This window comes from Urocitellus parryii, chromosome X (genome assembly GCF_045843805.1).
Source record: "Urocitellus parryii isolate mUroPar1 chromosome X, mUroPar1.hap1, whole genome shotgun sequence".
NCBI lineage: Eukaryota > Metazoa > Chordata > Mammalia > Rodentia > Sciuridae > Urocitellus > Urocitellus parryii.
Genome location: NC_135547.1, coordinates 123,021,325 through 123,049,180, shown reverse-complemented (window position 1 = coordinate 123,049,180; position 27,856 = coordinate 123,021,325). Strand labels below are relative to the sequence as shown.

Genomic DNA, 27,856 nt, shown 5'->3' with positions numbered 1-27,856 from the left:
TAGTAAAAGGAACCAGGACTCCTTGGAGAAATGGCTGATTCTAGAACTAGAGCAGAAAATATACAAGATGAGCCTGGAGCATCTTATAATGCCAGATTATAAGGAAGAGCTTTTTAAAAAAATTCCACAGTGAAAGGGTTCCCAAAGGCCAAAGCTGGAACAATTTGTGCAACAAAATAAAATTCTGGATTATCTAAACAAAAGTGAATTATAACATAAAATATCTGTGAGTCCATGCTGATACAAGCAAATGATTGAATCAGTAAGTAGGAGAGGCAAACCCTTAGAGGTTCACTGTGTGCTGGGAGGGGGCTGAGGAGGAGGGGGACTTATCAGAGGCCTGTGAAGAGTACCACCAACCTGAGGAAAGGTTAACTGCACTAGAAATACTCCAGTGGAATAGCACATCTCTGAAGATTAGTCAAGTATGTTTTTAGTGGAAGAAAGCTTTCCTGAGAGAAAGATGGTTTTGTGGATTAGAAAGGGGAGCCTTGGGTTTAAGCAAACATCAGTGAATGTCATTAAGTTTTTGTATCACAAGTTTTCAAAACTTAAAAAACCTAAACATATTATGGAAGAAAAAAACAAAGAAATAACTGACCTGGAATTTCTGAGGAGAAATCACGATTAAAGATTTCACACTAAGGCAATGTGGCCAGTACATGCAGTGGTTTGTGACACATCAAGTAGCCCAGCTATATGTGATTGTTACATGGGGTTTGGGATGAAAACTTCATAAGAAGTTGAAAATTTGGGGTGATTCTGCCTATGTAAGGGAAGCTAAAAGTATAGGAGTCGAATTTTAAAATCAAGCAGAAAAGAAAGACCTGTAACTTAGTGGATGTAGAATCATGAGTCTTTTCAACTATCTACCGTGGTATATTTATACTGATTATTTTTCATGAATGTATTTAACTCCCTATTGATGGAGATAAGGTTCATGAGGGTTTTTTGTTTGTTTTTTTTTGCCATTAAAAGTGATCAGTGTGCACCCTTTGTGCCTTTGTGAAAGAGAATCCAGCTGTGTAAATTCATGGAAGTAGAATGAGTAGGTTAAAGGACATATGCATTTTGAATATATATAAGCACTGAAATTTCCAATATGACATTTGTCCTTTGAATTTATTTCACGCCATATATATTTTTAAATTTTATATGGTTATATTGATAAATTTCCTTATTCCTTCTAGGTTTTATATCATGTTTGGAAAGACATTTTCTTAGAAATTTTTTTCCCATATATTGGCACACTATTATATATAATAGTGGGATTCATTGTTATATGTCTGTAAATGCATACTCTTCAATCATTTTTAAAGAGGCTGGGGCTCAGAGGTAGCACACTTGCCTGGCATATGTGAGGCTTTGGGTTCAATTCTCAGCACCATATATAAATAAATAAAATAAAGATCTATCAACAACTAAAAACAATAAAAAATTTTAAAAAAAGAAATTAGGGCTGAGGATGTGGCTCAAGCAGTAGCGCGCTCGCCTAGCATGCTTGCGGCCCAGGTTCAATCCTCAGCACCACATACAAACAAAGATGCTGTGTCCGCTGAAAAACTAAAAAATAAATATTTAAAAAAAATTATTTTTAAAAGATAAATGTAAAAAATGTTGACATTATAAAGCCAAGATTTTAAAGAGTAACTGAATAACTGAGGAATGGTTGAATGAAAGTTCTGAAAGAAAACTATATGTTGGTGTTTTCTAGGTTTTCTTATTAATTTCTTGAAAGAATTGGCAGAATATCATCAAGCTAAAGAGACTTGTGATATGGAAACTCAGACAAGTTCAACATGTCCTAACAAAGACTCACTTGGTAATTATAGCCTTCTTAATTTTTGTTGTTTTCTTTTGGAATAAAGGAAATGACCTCATATTGTATGGTTCTTCCTTGAACTGGAGAGATGGAACCTGTAGGTGACAAGGAAATTCATTTCTTCTGGAATCATGTTGCTAGAAGGGACCAGGAATTGCTCTCTGGTCATGTTCTCTATCATGAATGCCAAAATCATGCAGGGATCCCAAGGTCCACATTCTTCCTTGTTTGTTGGGTTTAACCTCTCTTAACTGGGAGGTTCTTCCTTGGTTGTTGTCTAGCTTTATACTACAGCCATTGAGTTGGACTGTCATAGATTATTTGCTTTGCCAATGGCTAGAGATATCATTGGTCCATCACTTCCCTTTATAGTTGAGGAAACCAAGGTCTTCAAAGAAAGAGCAATTGGAAACTCCCAGACTGGGTAAGAACTCCAATTTTTCCAGTCCATGATCTAGACCTTTTGTCACTATACAGCGTTTCTGCAATACCATCCTGTCCTTTAGTTTGGTACTTATTAGTGATGGAAAACAGCTATTTAAACTGATGCATTCAATCAGCTTCTTGGTCTGTCCTGCTTACCTTGTAAGAAGGTAAGAAATTCATTATTTGTAAAAACTGTATTGTATGAGTAAGCCTTTAAATAAGTGTAGGTTTCATTTCATTAGAAACACATTATAAAGCAGTACTGTCTGAAAGCATGAGCCACATATGTAATTTTAAATTTTCTAGTAGCTACATTTACAAAGTAAAATGGGCCAGGCATGGTGGTGCATGCCTGTAATCCAAGCAGTTCAGGAGACTAAGGCAGGAGGATTGAGGGTTCAAAGACAGCCTTAGCAACCTAGTGAAGCCGTAAGCAACTCAGCTAGACCCTATCTCTAAGTAAAATATAAAAAAAGGGCTGGGGATGTGGCTGTGGTTAAACACCCCTGAGTTCAATCCCTGGTACAAAAAATAGAATAAAATTTTTTAAAAAGGTAAAATGGGTAAAATTCATTTTAATAATGTATTTTATTTACCCAGCATATCCAATATATTTCAACATGTACTCAATATAGAAAAAATTAATGAGATACTTCACTTATTTTACATGTGAATTCTTTGAAATCTAGTATATTTTTTACACATAAAGCAAATCTCAATTTAGCTTGGTCACATTTCAAGTACTCAGTTGCTACACATGGCTAGAAGGTCCTGTCTTGGACTTTTAAGTTACAGAACATTTGGAAAATACAGAAAAGTAGCTGGAAAAACATGTCTAAAGATATGCCTGTCAGAGATAAATACTGTTGATATTTTTATTTATTTCTGCCAGCCTTATTTCCCGTGTGCATGATTTTTTGGTGCTCTTAGGACCTTACAGGGGTGGGATTGTACTCTAGGCTTCAGATTTGCACTCTGCTGTGTTGCTGATTTTGCTCCATATTTGATTTGAGGGCTACAGGCCTTGCTTTAGTCCCAGTTATACTATAGTTGCTTAACCCTCTGGAAGTCCCTTAAACTATTTGGGCAGTTGTTCCTTATCTATAAAGTGGACGGGACAAAATACATGATCTTTCATTCTTTTTAAGTTGCTGTTTTAAATGTGTATGTCAACTTGAATCAAAAGTTCAATAAAAGCTCTCTGCCTTGGCACATAGAAACTAGAAAAAGAATACAGTAATTTCTGACTTACTCTTTGCTCCCCCCCCCCCAGCATTTTACACTGAACACTTGCATACCCACGGTCTACCAAGAAATCTATATTATACTTGCTTAATATCGTTTATTGATCTATCTCAAGTTTTTTATGTGTTTCAATGTAAATGTCAGCATCCCTACATTTATACTATTTGTTTTTGGCTTCTTGCACACCTGACCAAGTTTATGTATCCTAATCTGATGTGTTGTTTTTTTAATAGCTGAGAAGCTTCAGCTTATCGATGATCAATTTGCAGATGCTCATCCTCAGCATCCAAAGCTAGAGTCTTTAGAAATGAAGCTAAATGAATATAAAAAAGAAATAGAACAGCAACTTCAAGTAGAGATTGGTCAAAAGGTAAGCTGCATCTCTTGCTGCTTTTAACAAGCATGATGTTTTTGCTTGTCTTCTAATGTCTTAGGTATGTGGGGAAAACATCTAGAACCTTTTGGAAAGACTGGGATACTATCCCATTAGGCATATTATTTTTATTTCCAGTTGATGTCATTGGTTCATGCCTTTTGACTGACTCCTACAGGTACAGTCATTGAATAAAATGAATAAAACTAAGTATGTTATAGTTTGGACAGAACATTAATGTTAAACCTAACCATTAAAAGAATTTGTTACTATTTCCTTAGGATAGTAACTGTATTTTTTATTTTTTTGTGATCAATTTGCAGTTGAAGTATTTTAAAGAAACTGAAATAGCAAAACTTAAAATGGATGAGAAAAGGAAGTATGAGAAGGAATTATCTGAGTTCCGAAACGAATTTAAGAGGACTTATCATGCAAAAAATGAAGCCCTCATTTCTCGCGAAAAGAATGCTCTTAAAAGAATTCAGAAGCACCAGGAGGTAATATTTGAAAGTAGTTTACCATGTGGCTATTTCCTGCAGCTGTTGGTAGGTTGGTTCAAGAGCGAGGAACAAGGTGGGGACAGTTGATGGAACAAGGCCCTAGATAAGTAGTGAGGACCATGACCAAGGGTGCAAATGGAAGCACCAGCCTTGTCAAGCTACAGAGACTTTTTCCTCCCAGATGGCAGATAGGAAAGAGTTGCAGGGTGAACATCCACTCTGAGATGGAGACACTCATCTTCTCAGGCACAGTGTAGGGTTAGGTAGGAGTTCAAGGAGAGGCTCGCGTAGACGTTTGCGTGGGTAAAGGGGAGCAGCTATTTAAAGCAGGGAGGACTGGTTTGTGTTGTCCAAGACCCAGCTGAAACAGGAGCCTGGAAGTGAGAGAGACTAAAACATGTGCTTGGAGGTGAGTTTTCTATTCTAGTTCTTTAGAGGGTTTATAATTTATGAGCACTTTTATTTTTCTATGCCTTTTGGTGAAGATAGAAACAGAGGCGTTTGTGCAGAGGTTAATTTAATTGACTTGAGAAAGGCAGCCTGTTGAGTTAAATATCTTGTGACTCTACTGGGTGGTGAAGGGAGTCAGGATAATTGGTGGCTTCTGACCTAGGGGAAAAGGGAGGGCTATGAGGCATTCTTGAAGTGATCCAAAGAATAGGCCAGAGAGACTGGTAGGTGGAAGAAGGGTAGACCAAGTGTTCAGAGTTGCAAGGTGAGGTTTCAGGTGGAGACTAGAAACAAAATGCAGTGTGCAGCCATCAGAGGAAGCTACAGAAGTGAGCAAAGGTGAAAGTCCTTGGAGCAGAGTCATCCAGGGCTACAAGGTCATCCATGCAGGAAAACAGGGAAAGTGATGGGACAGGAGGTGAAATTAAGGAATGGCAGGAGTGTGTGTCTGTAGGAGGGATTGGATCTGCTTCTTTAGGAAAACATGTTCCTTTCTTAAGGTCATGTCTTAGGCCAGTCCGGATTTGCAAAACTGTTTGCAGTGTGCATCCAGAACTGCTGTTGTCAGGAGACAAGTAGGATAGGGTCCACCCTGGCATCAGGCTTGTCTTTAGGCCCCTGTTATTTAGTACTAAGTGGATTCCCTCTACAATTCTGTGCAGCATTTCTTGAGAATTGGGCTGTAATAATAAATGTTGGAAGCACAGATTTTTAAGATACTGGATTGGGTTTAAGACTAACAGGTTCCTTTTGTAGACAGGTAACTGACTAAATTCCCATTTACTTATTATCTGAGGGTATTGAGGAAGATTGCCATTCACATTAAAACATTGTGCCTTTATTTTTTTCACCTGGAATGCTGTCTACTTTAGTCTCTTTGATCATTCTGTCCTTCAGAGCCTTAGCATGAATGTCACCTCATTATGTCTTTCCTAACTCCCACTGAATAACTCGTTCAGGCCTCATTCCTGTATAGTTCTCATGTATTTCGGCTTTAAGATCATCACATCCTCAGTGACTGTCTCTCTCTCCTTGACCAAGTTGTGAGATTCTTAAAGATGGGAACTCTGTCTGCCTTTTTTATGTCCAGCTTCTATTACACTGCTTGACATTTGATAGGCAAATGGTATATCCTTGTTCAGTGAACTCGTAAGTGGAAGGATGGCCCATTCATTTGGAAGTTCATATGAACTTGCACCGAGTCAGAATGACCCATGAACTGAAACATTCAGATGGCTCTACCATCAGCAAGTTACCATGGGATTGTACTCTTTGGGAGTTTCATTGCTGAGTGTACATTTGTTTTAAGTTTTTTCTTGCTTGAAGAACTTATCCAAATTTTAAATAAGGGACTGAGAGATAATAAAGAACTAATTAGACAAGAGATATTAGAAATATAGGGTAATATAGTTTAACAGTCATTAGGGGAGTAGTTTTTATACAACTAGAACAAACATACCTTGAGATGAAATCTATCAAAGGTGAAATTGTCAACAGGAATGTCTGTACTTTCATTGTTTTCTGGAGTTTAGAAAGCGGTGTATGAGTTTCAGTCTATTTTCTTTTGCTTACTTGCTAAAAATTAATGTTTTCCTATACAGACTGAAGCAAAAGAAATTTATGCTCAAAGGCAGCTTCTACTAAAAGATATAGATCTGCTAAGAGGCAGAGAAGCAGAGCTGAAGCAAAAAGTTGATGCTTTTGAATTGTAAGTAATGTATGTTAATTTTGGATATTCAGAATGAGATGAAAAAGATTTACAAGTGTATATATCCACATATTCTAATGTTAATTGCAAGTAGATTTCTTGGTTATAAAGGTGATATTATGTAGCTTTAAAAGGTACAAGTTAAAGACTAGGGTTTTGCTTATGAAATATTAGACCTTAAGGTGAAAAACAGGATGAAACACCATCATCAGGCTGCCATAAGACCAGACAGATACTTTGGATAAGGTAATAATGCTTGAACACATGGTATGTTTTGCAGTTACTCATTCATTCAAGTCTGGTAGTTTAATGAATGTTGTGAATCCCAGATATCCAGACCTTCCTTATTTCCCTGTTGTGTACTCAGGAAAGGAAATAGGCAATCTGACTTGATTTGTACTAGGTGAAACTGTATCTCAAAATGTATGTGTTAAAATTACTTTTCCTAAATGTTCACAGTGTTTCATCTTTTAGATCTTACATGGGATTGATAGCAAGCTGAAATAACTTTTTTCCCCATTTGGAGTCTGCTGTTAATACTTGTAGATAATCTAGGAATCTTAGTACATTGAGGAAATTGTCTCCCTCTTCATTAATGTTGTTTTCTCACTTCTGTAGGCTAAATTCATTTTATTTCTATCTACCTTACTCTCTTTGCAGCAATACTGAAGAGGTAAATTGATCAAAAGAGAGAAAAGGAACAAAATTTGGGCAGAGGGAGTTCATGATTATATAAACCCATTTTTTTCGAGTGCTCTACCACTGAGCTGTACCCCAGCCCCTATAGTTATTTCTTTACCTCCACTTCCTCCACCCTTCCTTTCTAAGCATCTAAGTGAAGTAAATGTAGTTCACTGAACTGTGCCTTTCCAAATCAGCCAGCAGAGGGAGCTAATATGTGGAGCCTTTCCTGTGTTCTTGGACCAGTCAGGGTTCTGTAGTATGCTCAGTGGTACTTGTGAACCCCACCAGTTGACTCAATAATTGGTATTACTATTGACTTAAGGTCTCACTATGAAGACCATGTTGAGTAAAATCATACAAGGAGATAACTCTTTAGCATTTGAAAGCCCTGATCACTCTGTCTTGCTCTTTTGACACATTCTTCAGTATTCAATTGATAGATTATTAAATGATAATACAAATCTACCTGGGGCTAAGGTTGTGGCTCAGTGGTATTGCACTCATCAGGCATGTGTGAGGCACTGGGTTCGATCCTCAGCACCACATTATAAATAAATAAATAAAATAAAGGTATTGTGTCCATCTACAATTAAAAAAATTTAAAAAACAGTTTTTAATAAAAATAAATGATATACCTTTATTATCTCTGGGCTAATGGATTAGATCCCACAGTTAGAGACAATATTATAGAAGAGACAAGCACTAAACTTGTGTTTGTGGTTTTTAGAAACATATTATAGAAGAGATAAGCCCATAAGCACAGTAACAAGTTTTTTAACTTTGTAACTAATAATATCATTCTTCTATCCCACTAAGTTGGTTACAGCTGTTTATCAGTTATAACCAGGTTTTTAATTTTTTAAATGAGTTTTAATTAGTTATACATGACAATAGAATGCACTTATGCACTTTGATATATCATACATAGATGGGATTTAATTTCTCATTTTTCTGAGTGCACATGTTGCAGAATCATATTGGTCATGTAGTCACATATATACATACAGTAATAATGTCTTTTCATTCTACTCTCTTTCCTATCCTATCCCCACATCCCTCCCCTCTCCTCCCATCACTTCCTTGTACCTAATCTAAGGTAACATTAGTTATTCTTCCCTAGTGCACCCCGCCCCCGGGCCTAACTGTGAATTAGCATCTGCATATTAGAGAAAACATAAAACATTTGGCCTTTGGTTTTGTGGGATTGGCTTATTTTGCTTAGCATGATATTCTCCAACTCCAACCATAGACTGGCAAATTCTATAATTTTACTCTTCTTTAAAGCTGAGTAGTATTCCATTGAACATATATAACATATTTCCTTTATCCATTCATCTGTTGGGGGAACACCTAGGTTGGTTCCATAGTCTCACTATTGTGAATTGAGCTGCTTGCTTGCTTGCTATAAACATTGATGTGGCTGCCTCACTATAGTATGCTAATTTTAAGTCCTTTGGGTATAAACCAAGGAGGGTATAGCTGGGTTAAACCGTGGTTCCATTCCCCACCCCCAAAAGTGAACATATAACCCACTGTAACTGGTTTTTTAAGTGTTAATTACCTTCTTTGAGAAACTACCTTGGTCTTGATTCTTTCCCACTCCCCTAGCCAGGTGCCATTGTGCAGCTCCCTTTGCTAGTTCTGATGCACAGTAACTAGGTTAGTTTGTAAATATAGGGAGAACTTTTGGCTCTTTGCTTTTACTTTCCAGTAGTGAGCACTACAAAAGAGTTTGTCTGTTGAACTATAAATATGTCTTATTTTTTTCTTAAATTTGTTATCCTCAGATATTATAGTTTTTTTGCTTTGTATATTTTTGTTAATTTCAGGACCCAGAAACTCCAAGAAGAAAAAAATAGAAGTACTGCTGAAGCACTTAAGAGACGAGAACAGAATATAAAGAGTATTGAAGAGAGCTATGATCAAAAGCTCAAGAATGAACTTCTAAAGTAATTGGCATTTTTAAAGAAATAATGTTTGAATTAAGTTGGTGGAGATGTTGCAAATGCTGATGAAAAAGATAAAGCTAACATTTTATGACTAAATTTAGTATTTTTTAAAAATGTCCTTTTTTTTTTTCCAATTGACTAATCCTCTCTCATGAGTATTCAAGTTAGAATAGTTTTTAAAACACACATAAGCCAGGTGTGGTGGTGCATGACTGTAGTCCCAGCTACTTGGGAGGCTGAGGCAGGAGGATTGCAAGTTCAAGGCCAGCCTGAGCAATTAAGTGAGACTTATCTCAGTTTTCTTAGAAAAGGGGTGCTGGGGATATAGCTTGATGGTAGAATGCTTGCCTAGCATGTGCAAGGCCCTGGGGTTCTATCCCTGGTACCAAGGCAAAATAATATGAAATAGAAAGTTACATCCTCTCCCCTTCTTACTCATGGTTTCTCTAACAGTTGTTGAAGGCCTATCATTTGCTTTATTATAAAGGCACCTTCTGACTTGCTCAGCTTATATTGCTGATCTGCTACAAAATTGGAATTATAATCACTTTTAGTTACCTTTGCCTTTACCTTACTCATACTGCCACTAAAGTAGAAATTTCTGATGATTTAGAAATTATTCTACGTAGAGATTATAGAATTTGTCCATGAACATGTTTTATATTCCTTTAAGATTCTGCTATGTCAGAATTTTTAAAATGAAGCAAAAAGTGATAGGAAGAAGGAAATTATGGGCACCTGTGGTTACTTTGAGTTTTCTGTAGCCTGAATCTTGTGTACCAATAAATGCTATTTTAGTGCCAGGACATTACACCCATGCGATAACTTTGCTCAGGGGTGGTATTACAATTGGCACATAACTGTTTGGTGAGTATTTATTGAGTAAACATGTAGCAAGGAGACAATTCAACATAGCTGCTTGAGGTTTTTCTTAATAATTGGGCTCTTTTTACCACCTTGCCCATAATTTGTCATCAATAATCTCTTATATAGTGTTTACAAAGGCCTCTTGTAGTTGTTCTTTAAATGAATTCTGTTTAAAAAATACAGCAGATTTCCATCTGTTTTTTTTTTGTGTGTGTGTGTGTGTGGCGGGGGGATGCTGGGGATTGAACCCAGGGCCCTGTGCATGCGAGGCAAGCACTCTACCAACTGAGCTATTTCCCTAGCCCATCTTTGAAATGATAGTTTCTCCACATATTTTGTTAGCTCATTTACTAAAATAGGAAGCACCGAAGTGTCCGAAGTTGTTGAACATGAAGAAAAGCATGTATATTGATTTTACATAGGAGACAGGGAACTGTGTGGTATCATTTTGGTATATTTTGTGACTTTGGCAAGTGTGGGAGCTTGGAGAATGTTTCTTTGCTCTCACATCTCTGAACCAGGAATGCAACTGGTAATGGCTGGTGAAGATAGGTAAAACTCCATGAAAATGTGCCTTTTGGTATCACTGATCTGGATGTAATGCTGTTAGGGGTCTCTCAATACTATGCTTAGAGCCTGAGGGCAGAGTGCTTATTCTGATTGGGGTTGGGAAGATGGAGCAGGTGGATCAGAAATAACTGCCTTGTTATCACTGGCGAGTTGGTTTGTTGTGTGCTTTGCAGGTTTAATTTAGTTTACTTCTTTGCTGTCTATGCTAGTCGAGACGAACTGAAAGTGATTGATTGCAGTAATCTCCAGTTAACATCCTTCATTTTGTGCGACTGAGTTTTGGGACCCAATTTACAGAATTAAGGCAGGGTTTTTACCTGACCTTTTATGTTTAGAATTCACATCCCTGGCCTTAATGCTGAGAGACTTTGAAGTTTAGCATTGTCATGTTCAGCACCCTTAGGTGCTCTGTGCCAGAGATGATCTCTTACATTCATAGCAGTCCTCCTGGGGAGATGACAAGAAACTCATTTTTAGTCATTCTGATTCTCAGGTATCAACTTGAACTAAAGGATGAATACATCAATAGAACTAACAGACTGATTGAAGATGAAAGAAGGAATAAAGGTGACTCTTGGGGAGCAGGGAGGGGTTTTATTTTTCAGTTCTGATGTGGTCTGTTAGTTTCCTGAGTAGGGTGTGTTGTATATTCTAAAAATTTCTATAGAATTACATTTTTTGTCTTTCTAGTTTAATAAAATTTTTAAAATAATCATTGTCCTTCACTGACTTTTTGGAAATCTTCATGTTTAACATTTTGTGTATTCACAAAGATCACTAATATATCTTTAGTACTATATCTGATTTTATTTCAATATGTTTTGATCTGTGATTATCAAGAAGGTGACAGCAACTTATTGCCACCTGGTAAACATTACTCTTAACCATGAGAGACTTTAGATTTTACTTATGGAAATTTTTAACTTCTCTGTCCTCTGTGACCAAGGTTTGTTTTTGTTTTTTTCTTTTAATATATTTTGACACTGTATGGTATTTTTACTTGACATTCAACCTTATGAAACCTCATTTACATTGATCCAAGACTGTGGAAGTTGAATAATTTTAGAATTTTCAGATATTTTTCATTTCAGTGTACACCCAGGAAATTGTATCAAGAAGTTGAACTTTTGATGAAAATTTCATACAGTTTCTTCAGAGTAAATCAGAACTGGGTACAGGGTTTATTTCTTGCCCACTAAATTTTTACTCCTACATCTGCTAATTTTATTTATGAAATAATGGTCATTAAGTCTGGCAGACTGCCTTAAATTATTAAATGTCTTTTGGATTCATTAGGAAAGCATTGTTTAATTGCTGGGCTTTTTCTTTCAGAAAAAGCTATTCATTTGCAAGAGGAGCTCATAGCTTTTAATTCAAAAAAGGAAGAACTAAGTCAATCTATAAATCGTATAAAAGAACTTGAGGTAATTGTTATCCCCTTTTTTTGAAGCAGACTTTTGGCAGTACATGAAATTTTAGTTTTAGGCATGAATATCTTATCTGGATAGGTTTCGCCTGATTATTCTAGGACCAAGAAGGTGATGACTGAAGTTAATTCAATATTTCTTCATTTCAAAGTCCCATAAAGAAGTGAAGAAAGAGCTTTGGGTCCTAGAGTTCTGTGCAAATCTGTTTCTCACTGTAGACTTTAGGATATTTCCCACATCATATGGTTTTTGAGGGAATTCAGTGAGCTAACATGCATCTAGCCCATAGCATATAACTAATACATATCTGTTCTACCTCAGCCTCTTCTATCCCATTAGCAGCAGGTAAAAATTCCTATCATTATCTTCCAAATTAAAACAAAATGAGGCATGTTTTTCGCATGCCACTGTTTCTTCTGTTCACTGGTATGCTTGCTTTTGGCAAGGTAGAACTGGAACTTTAGGTGAAGTATATTCTGTATATAAAATTTGCTTTTGTAACCATGATTTATTTGACAGTTGTAGGCTTCTATATCTTAATATCAGATATATTATACCAAGGAAAGGAAAACACTTCACAGCAAGTGAGAGACTACTACTGTCTCACCTCTCATAGTAAAGATGTGTTGCTACAATGTGTGTGATTGTCTCTGGGTCCTGGTTGCACTGGGAAAATAGAGTGATAACTTTCCTCAGAAGCAGTGTCTTTCTAGGGTCTATAGATACAATTTATGAACTTACCTTGTTCCAACTCCAGTATAGAAAACGACTTTTTTACCATAGTTAGGTCTTATGGTTGGAGAGAACTCAACCTCTAAGTTGTAATGCATAGCCTAACTCAGTCTTCTGGCTTTGACTTTTGTAGTAAAATCATTCAAATGTAAGTTTTCTTTTTTCATTTAAGCTTGAATTAGAGTCTGTCAAAGCCCAGTTTTTGACAGTAACACAACAAAACCACTTGCTGAATGAAAAGATTAAAGAGATGAATGATTACTCAGTACTAAAAGAAGAGAAGCTAGAACTTCAGGCACAAAATAAAGTACTTAAACAACAACTGGAAGAGAATAAGAATGAAAATTTGAATCTCCTAAACCGTATGTCCTTTCTTTCTTTTTCTGATTTACCTATTTCTGTAATTGACATTAGGTCAGTGTTAAGAAACTCTGCATTGTATCTATAACACAGGCATAACTTGGGTAGATTTGATAAGATTCTGGCATTGGAATTCCATTGCTTGCTGTTGCATAGCAGTGTCACTTTAAGAAGGAACATTTTTTTTTAAGCTGTGCTGCCTTTCTGGGTGGTATCATGGGTGACTACCAATTGGGTTTTGCCACTGGGGCAACAAGCTGCAACAAGCACTTGGAGGAAGGAAGAGGAGGTCGAGTTTGTTGATATCCCGCTGCCACCCCAACTTCTGTACAGCGGCCCTAGACTACCCACTGCTCCTGTCAGCTTAGCGAGGTTCAGTGTACCTATGGGTAGCCTCTCATCAGTGCTCTGCACCTGTGCCCACTCTATCTACTTCTGTGAATGTCTTCCTTCCTTGGCCCTCCAGGCCCGAGGGGGTGCTAACAATATGACCCTGTTTCTAGTCCAGTGAACCACAGTATCCTTTTTGGTTACCTTGCATAAAGTGACCTACCTAAACATCTGTTTGCTTTCTGCCTGGACCCCAACTCACTGACAGTTGCTCAGGTCGAATGAGAGCTTAAAGTAGTTAGTCATCATTGGGTAGACAGCTAGAGGGCTTCTTCTAGGCCTTGTGTGCATGGCAGAGGATAGAGGCAGGCTTTCAATAATTCAAGGATTTGAAAGAATTCTTTCACTTGCAATAAAACTCCAAGAGTAATGAAGTGTGGTAACATTTATTAAATTCTTTTGTTCTGAAGCTTGTGAATCAGGATTGGTCTCGGTCTACTAATGGAATTGATAGAATATTAACTGCATGAGTACAAAGAAAGGAAACAATTTAAAATCTCTTTAGCTACTTTTGTTAAGTGAAATAAAGTTGATAATGACCAGAATTTTTCTACCTTCTTAGGCATAGCTCAGCCGTCTCCTGAGCTTCTGGTTCTTCAGAAAGAATTGAAGAGAGCAGAAAGTACTATAGCACTTGAGCATAAGGAGTTTGAAACTCATAGACAAGTTCTGCAAAAACAGCTGCAAAGTGAAGTGAGTATTGTTCTTCACTCATGCCAGTGTTACACCAGTCTACTTTATAGATACCTAAACTTTGCACAAGCCACACCAGCACAGATCAGATCTTTTAACTCTCAAGCTGGTTGCAGTAGCATACATCTGTAATGTCAGCTACTTAGGAGGCTGAGGCAGGAGAATTGCAAGTTCAAGGCCAGCCTGGGCATCTTAGTTCCTTTCTCAAAGTAAAATAAAAGAGCTGGGGGTGTAGTTCATTGGTAGATCACCCCAAGGTTCAATCTCCAGTACTACAAAAAGCAAAAAAAAAAAAAAAAACACAACAACAAAAAAAATTACCCTCTGAATATGATAAAGGGTTCTTTCTCATCTGAGAAAATTCTCTAGTGATTATATGACTTCATATTCATAACTGTCTTTCATAATTGAAATAAAAGCTAACTCAAACATAAAATTTTCTGAGTGCATGATAGTACCATGTTAGTGTCTTGATTCCCACCCTGAGACTTACAAATGTTCACTGTGTCTTTCTGATTTCAGCCTGTATGCCCTAAAGTAGCTGTTCTTTGAATGAAAAAGGTAGTGAAAAATTCATTTGTGTGTTGTGTTCGTTTTTGTTTTTGTTTTTTTTAAACAGAGACCCATTGATTACTTGGTATAAAGCTTCCCAGAATTGGCAAAAAATAAGAGGATAAACACAATAAGAGATTTTTTTTTTCCTTTTGAAGCAAGCTGTGATGTGTTCTACATTGATTTCTTTTTTTTCTCTGAACCTTTTCAGATTGAACATTCTGCACAGCTAAAGGCCCAGATATTAGATTATGATGCTTCTGTAAAGAGGTTAAATATTCAAGTTGGTGATTTAAAATTGCAACTGAAACACACTCAGACAGGTTAGAGACATTTGTAAACCATAAATATTTTGGTGCATGAAAAGCTTCTGACATTTGTGGAAATGTAATGATTGTAATTTATTAACCACATAGTATTTCTTGTATTTCGGGGGAGGGGGTTCTTAGGAATAAGTATCATCCTACAGTGGGGGTGTGGCTTGGTGGTAGAGAACTTGCCTAGCGTGTATGAGGTCCTGGGTTCCATACGCAGCACTGCCAAAAAAAAAAAGATGTGTACATTCCTTGAAGTAAACTTTTTATCTCAGAAATACCAGCTGATCACCAGAATGAGTGCTTTCATAGGTACCCCAAATAGAAAAGTTGTGTTGGTAACACAGAAGTCTCCAAATCCATCATAGGCATTCCTTTTTTTGTTACCCTGATAAGATTGATTGACTCTTCAGTAGTTTTACATATGCCTTAACAGAAATGTATATAAATATATGGGAGAAGCAGGTTGGCTTGGCAAAAAGAACACTGCTGCTCTTTTAGAGAATTGTTTTGTTTTGGACCCCAATTTTGAAGGTAATTGTTTGATTTTAGGTACAGTGCTCAGTTCCCCCATTTGTAATGAGGATGATAATACCTACCAGGCCATAGTAAACAAAGATGAAATGAGATGGGTTCCAATTCAGCTCATGGGACATAAAAGACACTCTGAAAATAGTTCCTGCTCTTTCATTAAAATGCCTTCTCTGTGGATGCATATCTGTCCCTACTTCCTAAGAAGGATATTGAAGCTTAGATACTTTATTTTCCAGTTGTTTTCAAACTCAAAGTGTGTGTGTGTTACCAGTTCAGCTGGTTTCTCATGGTCCCTTTGGTCTGAGCCTTCCTTGCTTCCCACTTGCAATCTTTCCCTGTCAGTCCCTAGTACTTTCTATCTTCACTAATTTTATTTCCATCTCTCTACTTTTTCCTATTTCTCATTTTTGCTTATCAATTCTGTTTGCCGCAGTGTCTAGAGCAAACTCATAGAAGTCCTGAATAACGAAAAATAATTCACTGAGCATAGAGCCCTTCTGCATACATATATTGTCTATTGCAAGCTTCTGTCTCATAGCATCATAGGGAGGCATTGTAGGAGAGGAGCTGGTACATGCACTGGCTTTGCTTTAGGAAATCCCAGTGGTTCTAAAACTTGCTAACTGTGTGATCCAGCCTCCAACCCCCATCTGTAAATGGGAGCAGTGAGAATTCCTTGGCCATAGTGTTGTCATGAATGAAATTCTTTTCCCTTATCTGAAACTCGACCATATGCTGTGAATTTTGCTACAGCTCTGGAAATTCTGGACCCACATCCTATTGTGAAGCACATTAATTACTTTGAAGTCAAATCTATGAATATTTATGCTGGTTGGGATTAATAAAGATTATGAATGAGTTTACATTGGTACCGATCAAGCTTTTCAACCAAATGAATTCAAATCTAGTTGTACTTTGCCACCAAATAAATTGTAAATAGATTTTTTAATTCTCAGAGCTTTTTGGCTTTCAAAATCATGCATAAAGGATTGTGAAATTCTATCTTATATTATAAAGGAACACATATGAATCTGTGACTGGTACATATAAGCTCTCAACAAATGTTAACAGTTCTTACCGTGGCCTCAGAAGTTGTTAAGTGTGAAGTTTGCCCTTTATTCTCAAGTATATTTTAATTTTGCTCACTGCCTTTTGTCCTCATTTTATAATCTGCAGCCCTGGAGAATGAAGTGTACCGCAACCCAAAGCAGTCTCTGAGCCATCGGTCTGTGAGTGGGCTAATAAGTGGCAAAATGGTGCCTCACAGTGGTGATACAAGCAGGGATTTCTCAAACAGCCCTCTTGGACAGGAGAAGGTTACGGCAGTTGCAATTGTACCAAGAATCACAGGTTATCCAAATACAGGAAAAGAGGCTGGTTCCCCAGACTCTGACCTTGAGTTTGTGGCCAGTACAAAAGCCAGGGTAAAAGAGCTAGAGCAAGAGGCCGAACGCTTGGAGAAAGCTTTCAGAGATTACCATCGAAGAGTTCTTCGAAACCCGGTTAAGAGCCCACCACTAGCAAAGAGTCCACCGTCTTCGCACTTACGGGGAACCCTCAAAACTGTCACTTCTAGCTCCCTGGAAAGATGTGCTTTTACAGAAGACCGAGTTATCCCTGAGCACCCAGAAAGACGGATGTTGGCAGAGGACAGAGTTTTCTCTGGGCAACCTCAAGTGGGCACACCTAACGAGGAAAAGAGTGCTGCCTCTGAGGCACAGACAGGCAGCACAGCTTCGCGGGCACGCAAGAGTACTTCTTCCAGACGTCTCTCCTCCACGCCCCTTCCAAAAGCAAGAAGAAGCCTCAATAATGAAATGTATTTGGAAGGTAAGCTACTATCCAAAGGGTTACAGGATGCTTGGGAGTTGGGCAGACCTGGTCTTTCTTGAATATTTATACAGGTCCTAGACAGCAGGAAACAGTAGATAGCACATGTAGCAGTGAGCCTGGGGAGCCCTTGCTGGAGCAGCTGTGATTGCTGTGAACCTACCATCTCCTGGTTAATAATAGTGGCATCCCTCCCATGTCCCAGGGTTGTTATGGGAATCAGTGTCATAAAGGATGTTGAGATCAGGCTGGGGATGTAGCATGCACAAGGCCCTGCCTGGGTGCAATCTCAATACAGCCAAAAAAATAGTCAAGATCTAGTGTTCACTTAGCATGTAGAGGTGTTCAGGGGGTGAGAGTGGCCATTCCTTTGCTGCTGGTCAGTTTTGTACATTTTAGTATTAACTCGAGAGTTATAATTTAAGTATTCAAATTGTTGCCTTTATGATCTGAAACATCGTACTCATATATTTAGAGATGATAACCTATTTTCACTAATAGAGCTTTTTAAAATCTATGTTGGTGTCTTCTTCATGCAATTTTTAATATTCTTGCCCTGATTCTTTCTGCCTTGTAGGTGTGGGCAAATCACTTCTTGCTTCCCCCAATTCTTGTCCTGACAGAATGTCCCAGCCATCACCCGTGGAATCTGGGCATAACCTCTCTGCCCCTTCCTCCTCCAGCCCTCCAGAACAGAAGGCCAGGTATTGTTTGATGGCCTTCATTTGAATCATGTTACCTGCTGTCTCGGCCCTTTTTTTTTTTTTTTTTTTTTTTTTTTTAAGGAGATCTTAAAGATGATGTGATACTATAGAATTTGTAGTCAGATTGTAAAATCATGTGTGATCTTTGATAATCATTTGAATTCCCCCGGGGGGGGGGGGGAATGTTACGTAATACCTTCCAAGTTCTGTGAATAGGCATGGTGTATAAAGAGATGTCTGAAATTTGTCAAAACAGCTAAGTTGGTCTATTTTTAAAGTTGGAACAATTTCATACATCATTAAAAAGCCATTTTTAAAAAATGACATTTAAATGTAAACAGATAAGGTTCTGATTTATGTATCATTAAAACAAATTACGAAGTGATAGTGGGTTCTAGAATATGATTATTGAAGCAGGAAGAAGTGGATGGTTTTGGAAATTAGGCCAGTGGGGGCAGGACTCCCATCTGTGCCTGGTCCCCACAGTAGGAAATTTGACTCCTTAGTTTTGGGTTTGAGCCTGGGCATCTGATGTTTATGTAGTTCTCCTGTATAAAGTTGAAAACTTACATGTACCTATCATGGACCTTGGGCATTTAATTTTTTAAAATATTGTACTGTCTTGTAATAAAGGCAAAAGGAAAGACCAGACCCACACATATCCTGAGTTAGTACAATTTGACACACACAGGCTCGTGGTATTGTATCTTCAGTTGGTTTGAGCTGGTGCTGTATGAAAGGTTGTCTCTTGTGGTTATTAGAAAACTAAGAGAACAATACCTTATGCCTGGTGAGTACTCAGTGCACTAGGGCTATATTTTAATAAGCCATAGAAAAATTAATTTTGTAAATTATTTTTTTGAGTCACAGACAGCTTTTTGTCATCCTCTGCTGTTAGGTTTTAACATTACTAAGAATTCACATTCATGAATTTTATTCTTCCAATCCAGTCTTCATCAGAAACAGACTGAAACTCAAGAAAAAAGTGAATTTTTGAATCTGGACAAGCTAGCTTTTAAGGATAATGAGGAATTTGAATCATCTTTTGAATGTAAGTTCAAATATAAGTACTGGTTTTTAAAAGTTAAAATTGTAGAAAGTTTAGTTTTACTGAAACAACCATTATTATAAGCAAAGTAATTACAAACTAGGACATTTTTATTTTGTGATAAGACCAAAAATATGGATATATATCCTCATTTTTCTGTCATGAAGATTTTCAGGGGTTCAGCTGAGTTCTCTTTTTAAAAATTTCAGGATGACTCATCATTTTGAGGTTACAGGCTTAAGCCCATAAATGAATACTTAATTTACCCACTTTGGGATTATCTCAGATTTAAAATAAGTAGGTTTTTAAAAAAAAAATTTATGGAATATAAAGATGTTGATTGCTCAGATTAAGAAAATCCCATCCTTAGTAAAAGAATGGAGGTAAAAGAATATTAAAATAAGAGTCCAGGAACATATGTCCTGGCTACAGCCTTTTCTTGGACTGTCTCACCACATAGTCCACTTTATAAGTATAAAATAGGATGTAGGGTCCATCTTTTCTGAGGCTTTCTCCAGCTTGGGAAATCTACTTGTATACAATCTATCATTTAACCTTATCAAACTTATCATCATCAAATCTGAAAATATCATATTTTGAACCATTAAATGAGATGCTTAGTAAATTTTGTGAAGTTCTTTTAACTGGCCAGTTGAATCTTCAATATTTAAATTGAATGGAAATGGTTTATCATCAATCAAGTGAACTCTTAAAACTGGATTGATTTTCCTGCTAGGTAATGAATCCAATTTTGTAAACAAATTTAATTTTTTTTTTAAGATAGAATGAGAGAGGAGAGAGAGAGAGAGAGAATTTTTAATATTTATTTTTTAGTTTTCGGCGGACACAACATCTTTGTTGGTATGTGGTGCTGAGGATGGAACCTGGGCTGCACGCATGCCAGGCGAGCACGCTACCGCTTGAGCCACATCCCCAGCCCAATTTTTTTTTTTTTTTAACATTTATTTTTTAGGGGTTGGGGTTGTGGCTCAGCAAGAGAGTGCTTGCCTAGTACCTGCGAGGCACTGGGTTCAATCCTCAGCACCACATAAAATAAGTAAAATAAAGATATTGTGTCCAACTACAGCTAAAAAACTTTAAAAAAAAAAAAAATTTTTAGTTGTAGGTTGACACAATACACTTATTTAATTAATTGATTTATTTTTTATGTGGTACTGAGGATCGAACCTAGCACCTCAAGAATGCTAGGCAAGCACTCCACCACTGAGCCACAACCCCAGCCCCAACAAATTTAATTCTTTAAAGTATAAGAACCCTTTGGGCCCAATCACTAACACTGCAAAACAAAAACAAAAACTGCCTCAAGAAGTAAATATGTTGGCAAGTGACTGAGAATTTGTTAGAATCCTGGCCAGCCACAGTGGTGTGTGCCTGTAATCCCAGCAATTGAGGAGGCTGAGGCAGGAGGATCGAAAGTTCAAAGCCAACCTCAGCAACTTAGCAAGACCCTGCCTCAAAATAAAAAAGGGCTGGGGATGTGGCTCATGGTTAAGCACTTCTAGGTTCAATCCCTAGTACCAAAAAAGTAAAAAAAAAAAAAAAAACATGTGGGAGGCTGAGGCAGGAAGATTGCAAGTTAAAAAAAAATTATTAGAATCCTGTAGGCAGGGCTCCCCTAGTCACTTTAGCTGTAGTTCATGTGTTCCATGGTTTAATCCCCCTGCCCTCCCTTCTCCTATTACTTAAGGACTCATGACACAATTGCTTGTACCTCCCATAGATGCAGGGAACAGGTCAAGACAGTTTGAAGCAGATGGGTTGCACCCTGCTGGTGATATGCCTCATGTGGATGCTGCTGCAGCTACTCTGCCTACAAAACCTGTCCCACATCATAACTCCAGTAAGTTTTTCTTGTTTTAAACTAGCAGTTAGCATAGCCATATATTGAATGCCAGCCTCTGTGCTATATAAATTATTTCCTATATCATTGAAGGATTTTATAAGCATAACTTACTCAGTCTTAAAGTTGGAGTGTTATCATTGTTGATGGAGTTTTTTGTTGTTGTTGTTTGTTTGTTTTTGGTGGGGTACTGGGGATTGAACTCAGGGATACTCGACCACTGAGTCACATCCCAAGCCCTATTTTGTATTTTATTTAGAGATGGGGTCACACTGAGTTTCTTAGTGCCTCGCAGTTACTGAGGCTGGCTTTGAACTCTCAGTTCTCCTATCTCAGCCTCCCAAGCCTCTGAGATTAAAGGTGTGCACCACTGTGCCCAGCTCAGGAGAGTTGCCTTTTTTTTTTTTTTTTTAAGTTGTAGATGGACGTAATATCTTTATTTTATTTATGTGGTGCCAGGGATTGAACTTAGTGCCTCATGCATGCTAGGCAAGCGCTCTACCACTGAGCCACAACTCTAGCCCTGGCTCAGGAGAGTTGCTTTTTAAAAATGTATTTTTTTACCTGTTCTGAGTCTGACAGAACAGTTACACTTTTCCATCATACACTTCTGCAAAAATCATTCTGTAGGAGCCTTAGCATCTTGGGAAACAATGTTGAACAACTGAAACAATGGTCAACTCACGTTCTCTATCTTTATGTGTTTGTAACATTTTAATATTATTATTTTTCTATCTGGTTGCCTCCATTATGTCTTAAGAGATTAGAACCTAAAAACTATATTTCAGTCTTGGGGAAAGCTGATAACACTAAGGTGATTGTGTTGTGGGGCAGGTCACTCAGAAAACACACCAAGTCCCAGTTTTGTCCAAATTGAAGACTCTTTATTTAGCCGGCCGGCTGGCAAGTATTTCCCACAGGGCCCATAACTGTTTCTGCAAGGAACAGGCCCAAGCCTGAGCATTTTAGGATATTTAATGGCAAAAACTGCATCTGGGTTGACATAGCTGCAAGCAAGCAGGTACAGAAGCTGAATTGGGCAGTTGGCAAGACAATGCATTGTGTATGTACATTGGTATTTCCCACGGAACTTTCCAGGTTAGCATAGCAGCAAGCAAGCAGAAGGGAAGTGGGTCAAAATGACTCTAGTTCAGTACAAGTTAGAGAATGGTTACTAATGTGTAGATAATCAATCTCTGACAAGGTACATTGCCCAAGAGAAATGGAAACCAAAGAGAACAATTTTACATTGTATAAGAATTGCTATTTTGTGTTGCCAAGTATGATATGCTAGGTAACTATTAATGGGTTCAGAGGCGGGGCTTTCCCATGGGAGAAGCATTTCTTACATGATATGGAGTCTCAGGATAAAATGGAGTCTGTTTGGTCACTGGCCCATAACAATTGGTGCTGGAGGAAAACTGGCCATTAGACTTCTGTCTGCCCATGTCTCTCCAGCTTACCCACCTGCCTCTCTGGTGGAGGGATCAGGGAACAGTACAGCCTGGGCCTTTTCTCCTTAGTCCAAAATGTTTAAGCCTCATACCTGAAAAGAAGTGTCTCAAGTAAAGCTACCTTTTAGTCCTTCCCAAACATATTCAAAGCCTCTGGTTAGCAGTTTCTCAATTTAAATCACAGTGCATATGAAGAAGTACTGAAAGAAGCAAGACTTCAAGAGGGTTGATTTTGCTGACTCCTGAGTAAATCTGCTTTGAAAGGCATTCACTCAACCAGAATTGATCCAGAGCAATCTCTCTGTGGCACTACTCTAGAGACCAGGCATAGAGCAGTGAACCAAACAGAGCCCCTTCCTTCATGGAGTTTCTAGGGGTTGGGGGACCCAGGAAGTCAGCAAGCCAATACTGCGGCTCTGAGGAGGAATTGTACCAACTGATGAGGGGCAGTGTCCATATACACAGGCCTGAGTGAGGGAGGAAATCAGTGAGCACTAAGTGTTCTGCCTTGAGACACAGTGGTGATCATAATAGTTTTTGAAATAATTAGTAAGCAGCATGGTTGTTTGGGTTATTCCCCCCTCCCCCGTGGACACAACATCTTTATTTTATTTTATGTGGTGCTGAGGATCGAACCCAGTGCCCCATACATGCCAGGAGAGAGCGTTACCGCTTGAGCCACATCCCCAGCCCCAGTTGTTTGGGTTATTGAGAAATACTCTTATATTCATCATTTTACCTCTTTAGTTCAAGCAGAGGGAAATGAAGAACCTGAAACTTTGTGACTTTGAGGTGCCCAGTGAACATGCTTCTTGTCCTGGCTTTTGCATCCACCCTGCAGCTACAAAATACACCCCAGAACAGAGAGCAGCCCTTTTTCTTCTTTGTTAATTGGTCCCAGACAACATTCCTATTTTGAGATCACAACTGTGTATAGGAAAGTGGTAGCATTTGGAAGTGACCTTTCTTTCACCAGGAAGGAGGACACTGTAGTTCTATCTGTGGAAATGATTAATGGCCTGCTCTCATATTTTAATTTCATGGCAAGGATTGAGAGATACCCATGTTGCCTTTCTGCCATTAGTAAAACTAACTCAGTTCCTGCTGACAACTTCAGGACAAGGCACAGCAAAAAGCTTTGAAGTCCTCTAGTGAACCTGTGGGTTTTTCTGCTTGTTGGCATTGCTTGGGTAAAAATATGTAGGTTGTGGGCCAGAGTTAGAAGAGAAAGACCAGCATGGTCATCTGTGGGATTGAGATTTAATTAAAGCTTCGACATGTAGGGACTTATGCCAGGAGCTGGAGAGAGGGGCCAGACTAGTAATTAAAACATGGGCCTTGCCGGGAAGGAACTTAGTGGGAGGAGAGAAAAGTACTCGTGATTTTTGACAAAGCTATGCAAGAAAGGTGCTGAACTGCTTACTTGTCCTCCTCAGAGGAGGTGGCATTTAAGTTGGTTCTCAAACAGCATTGTGGTTTTGTGGGAGAGGCAGGGGTTGGGGGAAGGGTGTGCCTCAGGTTAAGGAAACCGTCGGGTGGGGGCAAAGGCACAGAGAGAGGAGAACACAGCTGCAGTTCGGGTCCATTGTGTGTGTCCATACATATACTGTTCTCATGCTCAAAGGCAGTAGTAGATGGGAAGTAGGCCTGAGAAGGAGGAGGCAGGTTTTTCTTGCCCCTAGACTGTCGCGGGTTTGGACTTTGCCAGAGTAGAGACATTACAGGCAAATCCAGGGCTTCCCTGAAGGAAATGCCTAGTGCTGAAACTCACAGCAGGTTGAGTGTTGATTGCATTATTCAGTATTCCCTGGAAGTGGTGAGAAGGAAGGACCCTCTCTATGGCAGCAGGATGAGGAATTTGAATCTGCCAGCCCTGGTGGCTCAATGGACAGACAGTAAGAAGAGCATGTCTGCTTGCTTGTTTGTTTTTACAACACAGGGTCTTGATGTGTTGCCCAAGCTGACTTCAAAGTCATGGGCTCCTACAGTCTTCCTGTCTCTTTGCCACCCAAGTAGCTGGGACTACAAGCACATGCCACTGCTCCTGGCCTAGAAAGGGCATGATTAAAGGGCTACCAGTACTTCAGGATGAAGCCCATGCTGTAGGATTTCCACATGCTTTGGCAGGGAATCCACTGGAAACAAGCATGTGAGGCTGGGGAGAGTGTGGGGCTAGAGAAAGACAAGGGAATGATCAGTGCTGATGTGATCACTAAAACACCAGGAAGGGCCACCATCAGTGTAGAGCAAGCAAGGACTGAACAGTGTAACATGGCTAGAACAGCCAGGGGAGAGTGGGGGGTTTGTTGTGTCCTCTTTGGGGTATCAGAGACCTGAATATGTTTATGGGAAGAAAAAAGAGTTAGGAAACTGCTGCATAAATAAATAGAGGCTAGTGGTTCAGTCTGGGTCCTGAAGATAGGGGTGGAATCCGAATCAAATGCAGAGGCAGAAATGCAGGATTTCAGGAGAAAGGCCGAAGGAGGGAGATAAGTAAAGGAAGAGAAAACATGGCACTCAGGGAGGACAGTTGGAGTCCTTCATGGTGAAGGTAAGTCATACTTGTCTTGGGAGAGTAAAAGGTGAGGTGAGGGGCTAGGAATGTGCAGGGGCTTGCAAATCATGAAAGTGTAACAGCAGCAGCTTGAAGCAGGTCAACAGTCCACGAGAAATCCAACAAAACAGTCCCGTAGTCGTTAGAAAATCTGATGCTGGAAGCTACTCACTATTTTATGTTCTGTTAGGTATTGATCAGAAAGAACTTGAAGAACAAAAGGAAGATGAAAAATCATGGGAGCAGCAAATGAAAGAACGAAGGCAAAGAGAAGAACAAAGGCAGAGTGAACGGCAAGAAGCTCTAGAAAGGGAACGAAGAGAACTGGAAAAACTGGATCAGGAAAGGGTAATATGTTTGGCTTAAGTCTCTGTAGTAGTTTCTCCATTGAATGCCTTCAGAAGGTACCTGGAGCTCAGAGGTGAGCCAATGGTGTCCAGAAATCCTAAGTGGCAGGTAATGGAAGAGGCCTCCCCTCCTCTCCTTGTCATACTATCACGAGAAAGGCTGGAGAGCATACACCTTCTGAGTGTGATGATAAAGGATGGCTCTGTGGGGGGGGGGGGGGTGTCTAATGTTTGTTTATTTATTTATTTATTTTAGTAAATTTAGTAAATTATAGTTGGGCACAATACCTTTATTTTATTTATTTTTATGTGGTGCTGAGGATTGAATCCAGGGCCTCATATGTGCTAAGCAAGCACTCTACCGTTGAGCCATAACCCCAGCCCAAGGATGGCTTTTGAAAGCATTTTTTGCATACGTGCTCATCTGATCTTTAAACTCATAGGGCTATGAGGTAGACTATGTTTTGCTGTGGAGCTTCCCTTTATAGATGGGGTTTAAAGAAGAGGCTTCCTAAGTCAGCTAGCTAGGACTAGAAGAACCAGGGGAGACAGGTGCCAGGCCCCAACTGCTTCCAGACATACATAATTCCCATAGTTCTCTTTTTGCCTTCTGTGGCCTGATTTTAGTCCTAGGCAGATGGATTACTCTGGCCATTTAGCATGCTTGCCAAGTCTTGCTTAAATTAATCTTCCATATGAATGTTCCCTGGATTCCTGGTTAATTTGGGTCTAAAAGCACAGTACACTTTAGGCAAATTAATGCCTTCCTTCATTGGGATGTGTTCATCTCCTTTTGATGGTAGCAGTGACTTTAATTTAAAGATATATATTTTATAGATATAATTATATTTATGTGTATATTTTTATATATGGTACTCTAGAATGCAGTTTTACTTTACAGGATCAGGTTTAAAGTACTATGGTTTTTAAACACTGAAAACTTTTAAAATATATCTATTTCCTCTTTGGGCCCCCATCTATTTTATAGAGAATGATTGAAGAATCACTGAAGATTGAAATGAAAAAAGAATTAGAAATGACTGTTCAAGATGTGAGAGACAAATCTACTCATGGAGAAAATCCTTTAGAGAAATATATGAAAATCATCCAGCAGGGGAAAGACCAAGAGTTATCTGCAGATAAGGTGCCTATGCTTTGGAGGGGAATCTAGGTGACAGAGGGGTTGGGGGATGGCACCAAGGGCTTCTGTGATTTAACTCCTAGGGACAGGAATCTGTTTTCTTTACTGAAGACAAAAAGTATTAAAAGTACAGAAAATCCACACTTCAAATGGGCCCTCAACCCTTCAATATATTATGCTCTTTTGGCAAAATTTCATAGTTTGTGTTTAGGTAGAACATTGAAGAGATTTTGCTTTAAGATTGAATTGTAGGTATTGAAAGTGTATACCAGTTTATTTTGATGTGCTGCTAAGTTTCCTGTTTAAAAGTCAAGTCTTTTGAGACTCAACATTGCAAAAATACTTCAGAGAAATCAAAATGTTTAATAAAATTAATTCATATCTAATTTCAAAATTCTTTTGTGTCAGAGCTCAAAAAAGATAACCAGAGAATGCTCAGTAGTGGACACACTGCTATCCAGTGACAAGGATGAAAGGTATGGTTTTCCTAAACATTGCTCTTTAGCAAACCATTAGTGCTCATTTTGTCAGCCCAACAGAAATGGTCAGATACTTGAACTTGCCTTTAAAAAGTTGAACTGGGCACTGTAGCCAGGGGAGGCTGAGGCAGAAGGATTGAAGCCAGCCTCAGCAACTTAGTAAGACCTTGTCTCAAAATAAAAAGGGGCTGAGATGTGGCTCAGTGGTTATGTGCCCCTGGGTTAAAAAATGATAGTGAATTTTTTGTTTTTTTTTAAACTTGTGATGTTGATCCTGACACAAACTCTGAGAGCAAAAACCTTCCTCGAGGAAGGATGAGAACTTTAGGAAGGAATCATAAAAGTTTCTAATTTTTATTCTTTCCCTAATTTAGTTCCACAGGCTTTTCTCATGAAGAACCAGATGACATTTGGTAATCATGTTAGCTGCCCAGACTTCCCACATACAACAATTATGTAAACCCTCATCCTTTCCAAATGTTTCTCTGTAACCAGATAAAATTCTTAATAAAAATTGTATTAATCCACTGGAGTGGTGTTTTTTTTTAAACTAATCAAGTGAAATCTCTTCTCCAGCCATAGTTTCTCATTCATTACACTAAAATGAACTCTTCCCCCCCCCCTCCCCATTTTTGTCTTGGGTTATACTTATCTTACTGTGGTTGAACTACAGGCCTACATTTTGGAAGTTCAAGTCCTCTCCAAAGTGAGGCTACCACATATAGAACAGGAGGTTATCTTCCCCAATATGCTCAGGTTTTTCCTCTGATATAAAGTCAGACTTTTCCATTCTGGGGTCTAGAAATAACACATCTACTATGGTTTGAATGTTTGTCTCTCCA

General features: G+C 38.6%; 1 protein-coding gene across 1 annotated transcript in view; it reads left to right on the top strand.

Annotated features, from left to right (window-relative positions):
• The window catches only part of Ofd1 (OFD1 centriole and centriolar satellite protein), a 40,076-nt gene extending 12,572 nt beyond the window's left edge, over nt 1-27,504 (top strand). Inside the window, exons 7-24 of the mRNA XM_077793811.1 lie at nt 1,715-1,822; nt 3,727-3,863; nt 4,190-4,363; nt 6,418-6,524; nt 9,038-9,157; nt 11,088-11,161; nt 11,927-12,018; nt 12,926-13,115; nt 14,066-14,196; nt 14,960-15,071; nt 16,773-17,426; nt 18,004-18,130; nt 19,081-19,181; nt 20,920-21,039; nt 25,238-25,395; nt 26,383-26,538; nt 26,944-27,011; nt 27,389-27,504. Coding sequence (XP_077649937.1) covers nt 1,715-1,822; nt 3,727-3,863; nt 4,190-4,363; nt 6,418-6,524; nt 9,038-9,157; nt 11,088-11,161; nt 11,927-12,018; nt 12,926-13,115; nt 14,066-14,196; nt 14,960-15,071; nt 16,773-17,426; nt 18,004-18,130; nt 19,081-19,181; nt 20,920-21,039; nt 25,238-25,395; nt 26,383-26,538; nt 26,944-27,011; nt 27,389-27,431 — 2,672 coding nt within the window. The 3' untranslated portion in view covers nt 27,432-27,504. The remainder of the gene's footprint in view (nt 1-1,714; nt 1,823-3,726; nt 3,864-4,189; nt 4,364-6,417; nt 6,525-9,037; nt 9,158-11,087; nt 11,162-11,926; nt 12,019-12,925; nt 13,116-14,065; nt 14,197-14,959; nt 15,072-16,772; nt 17,427-18,003; nt 18,131-19,080; nt 19,182-20,919; nt 21,040-25,237; nt 25,396-26,382; nt 26,539-26,943; nt 27,012-27,388) is intronic.
• Nucleotides 27,505-27,856: the final 352 nt, after the last annotated feature.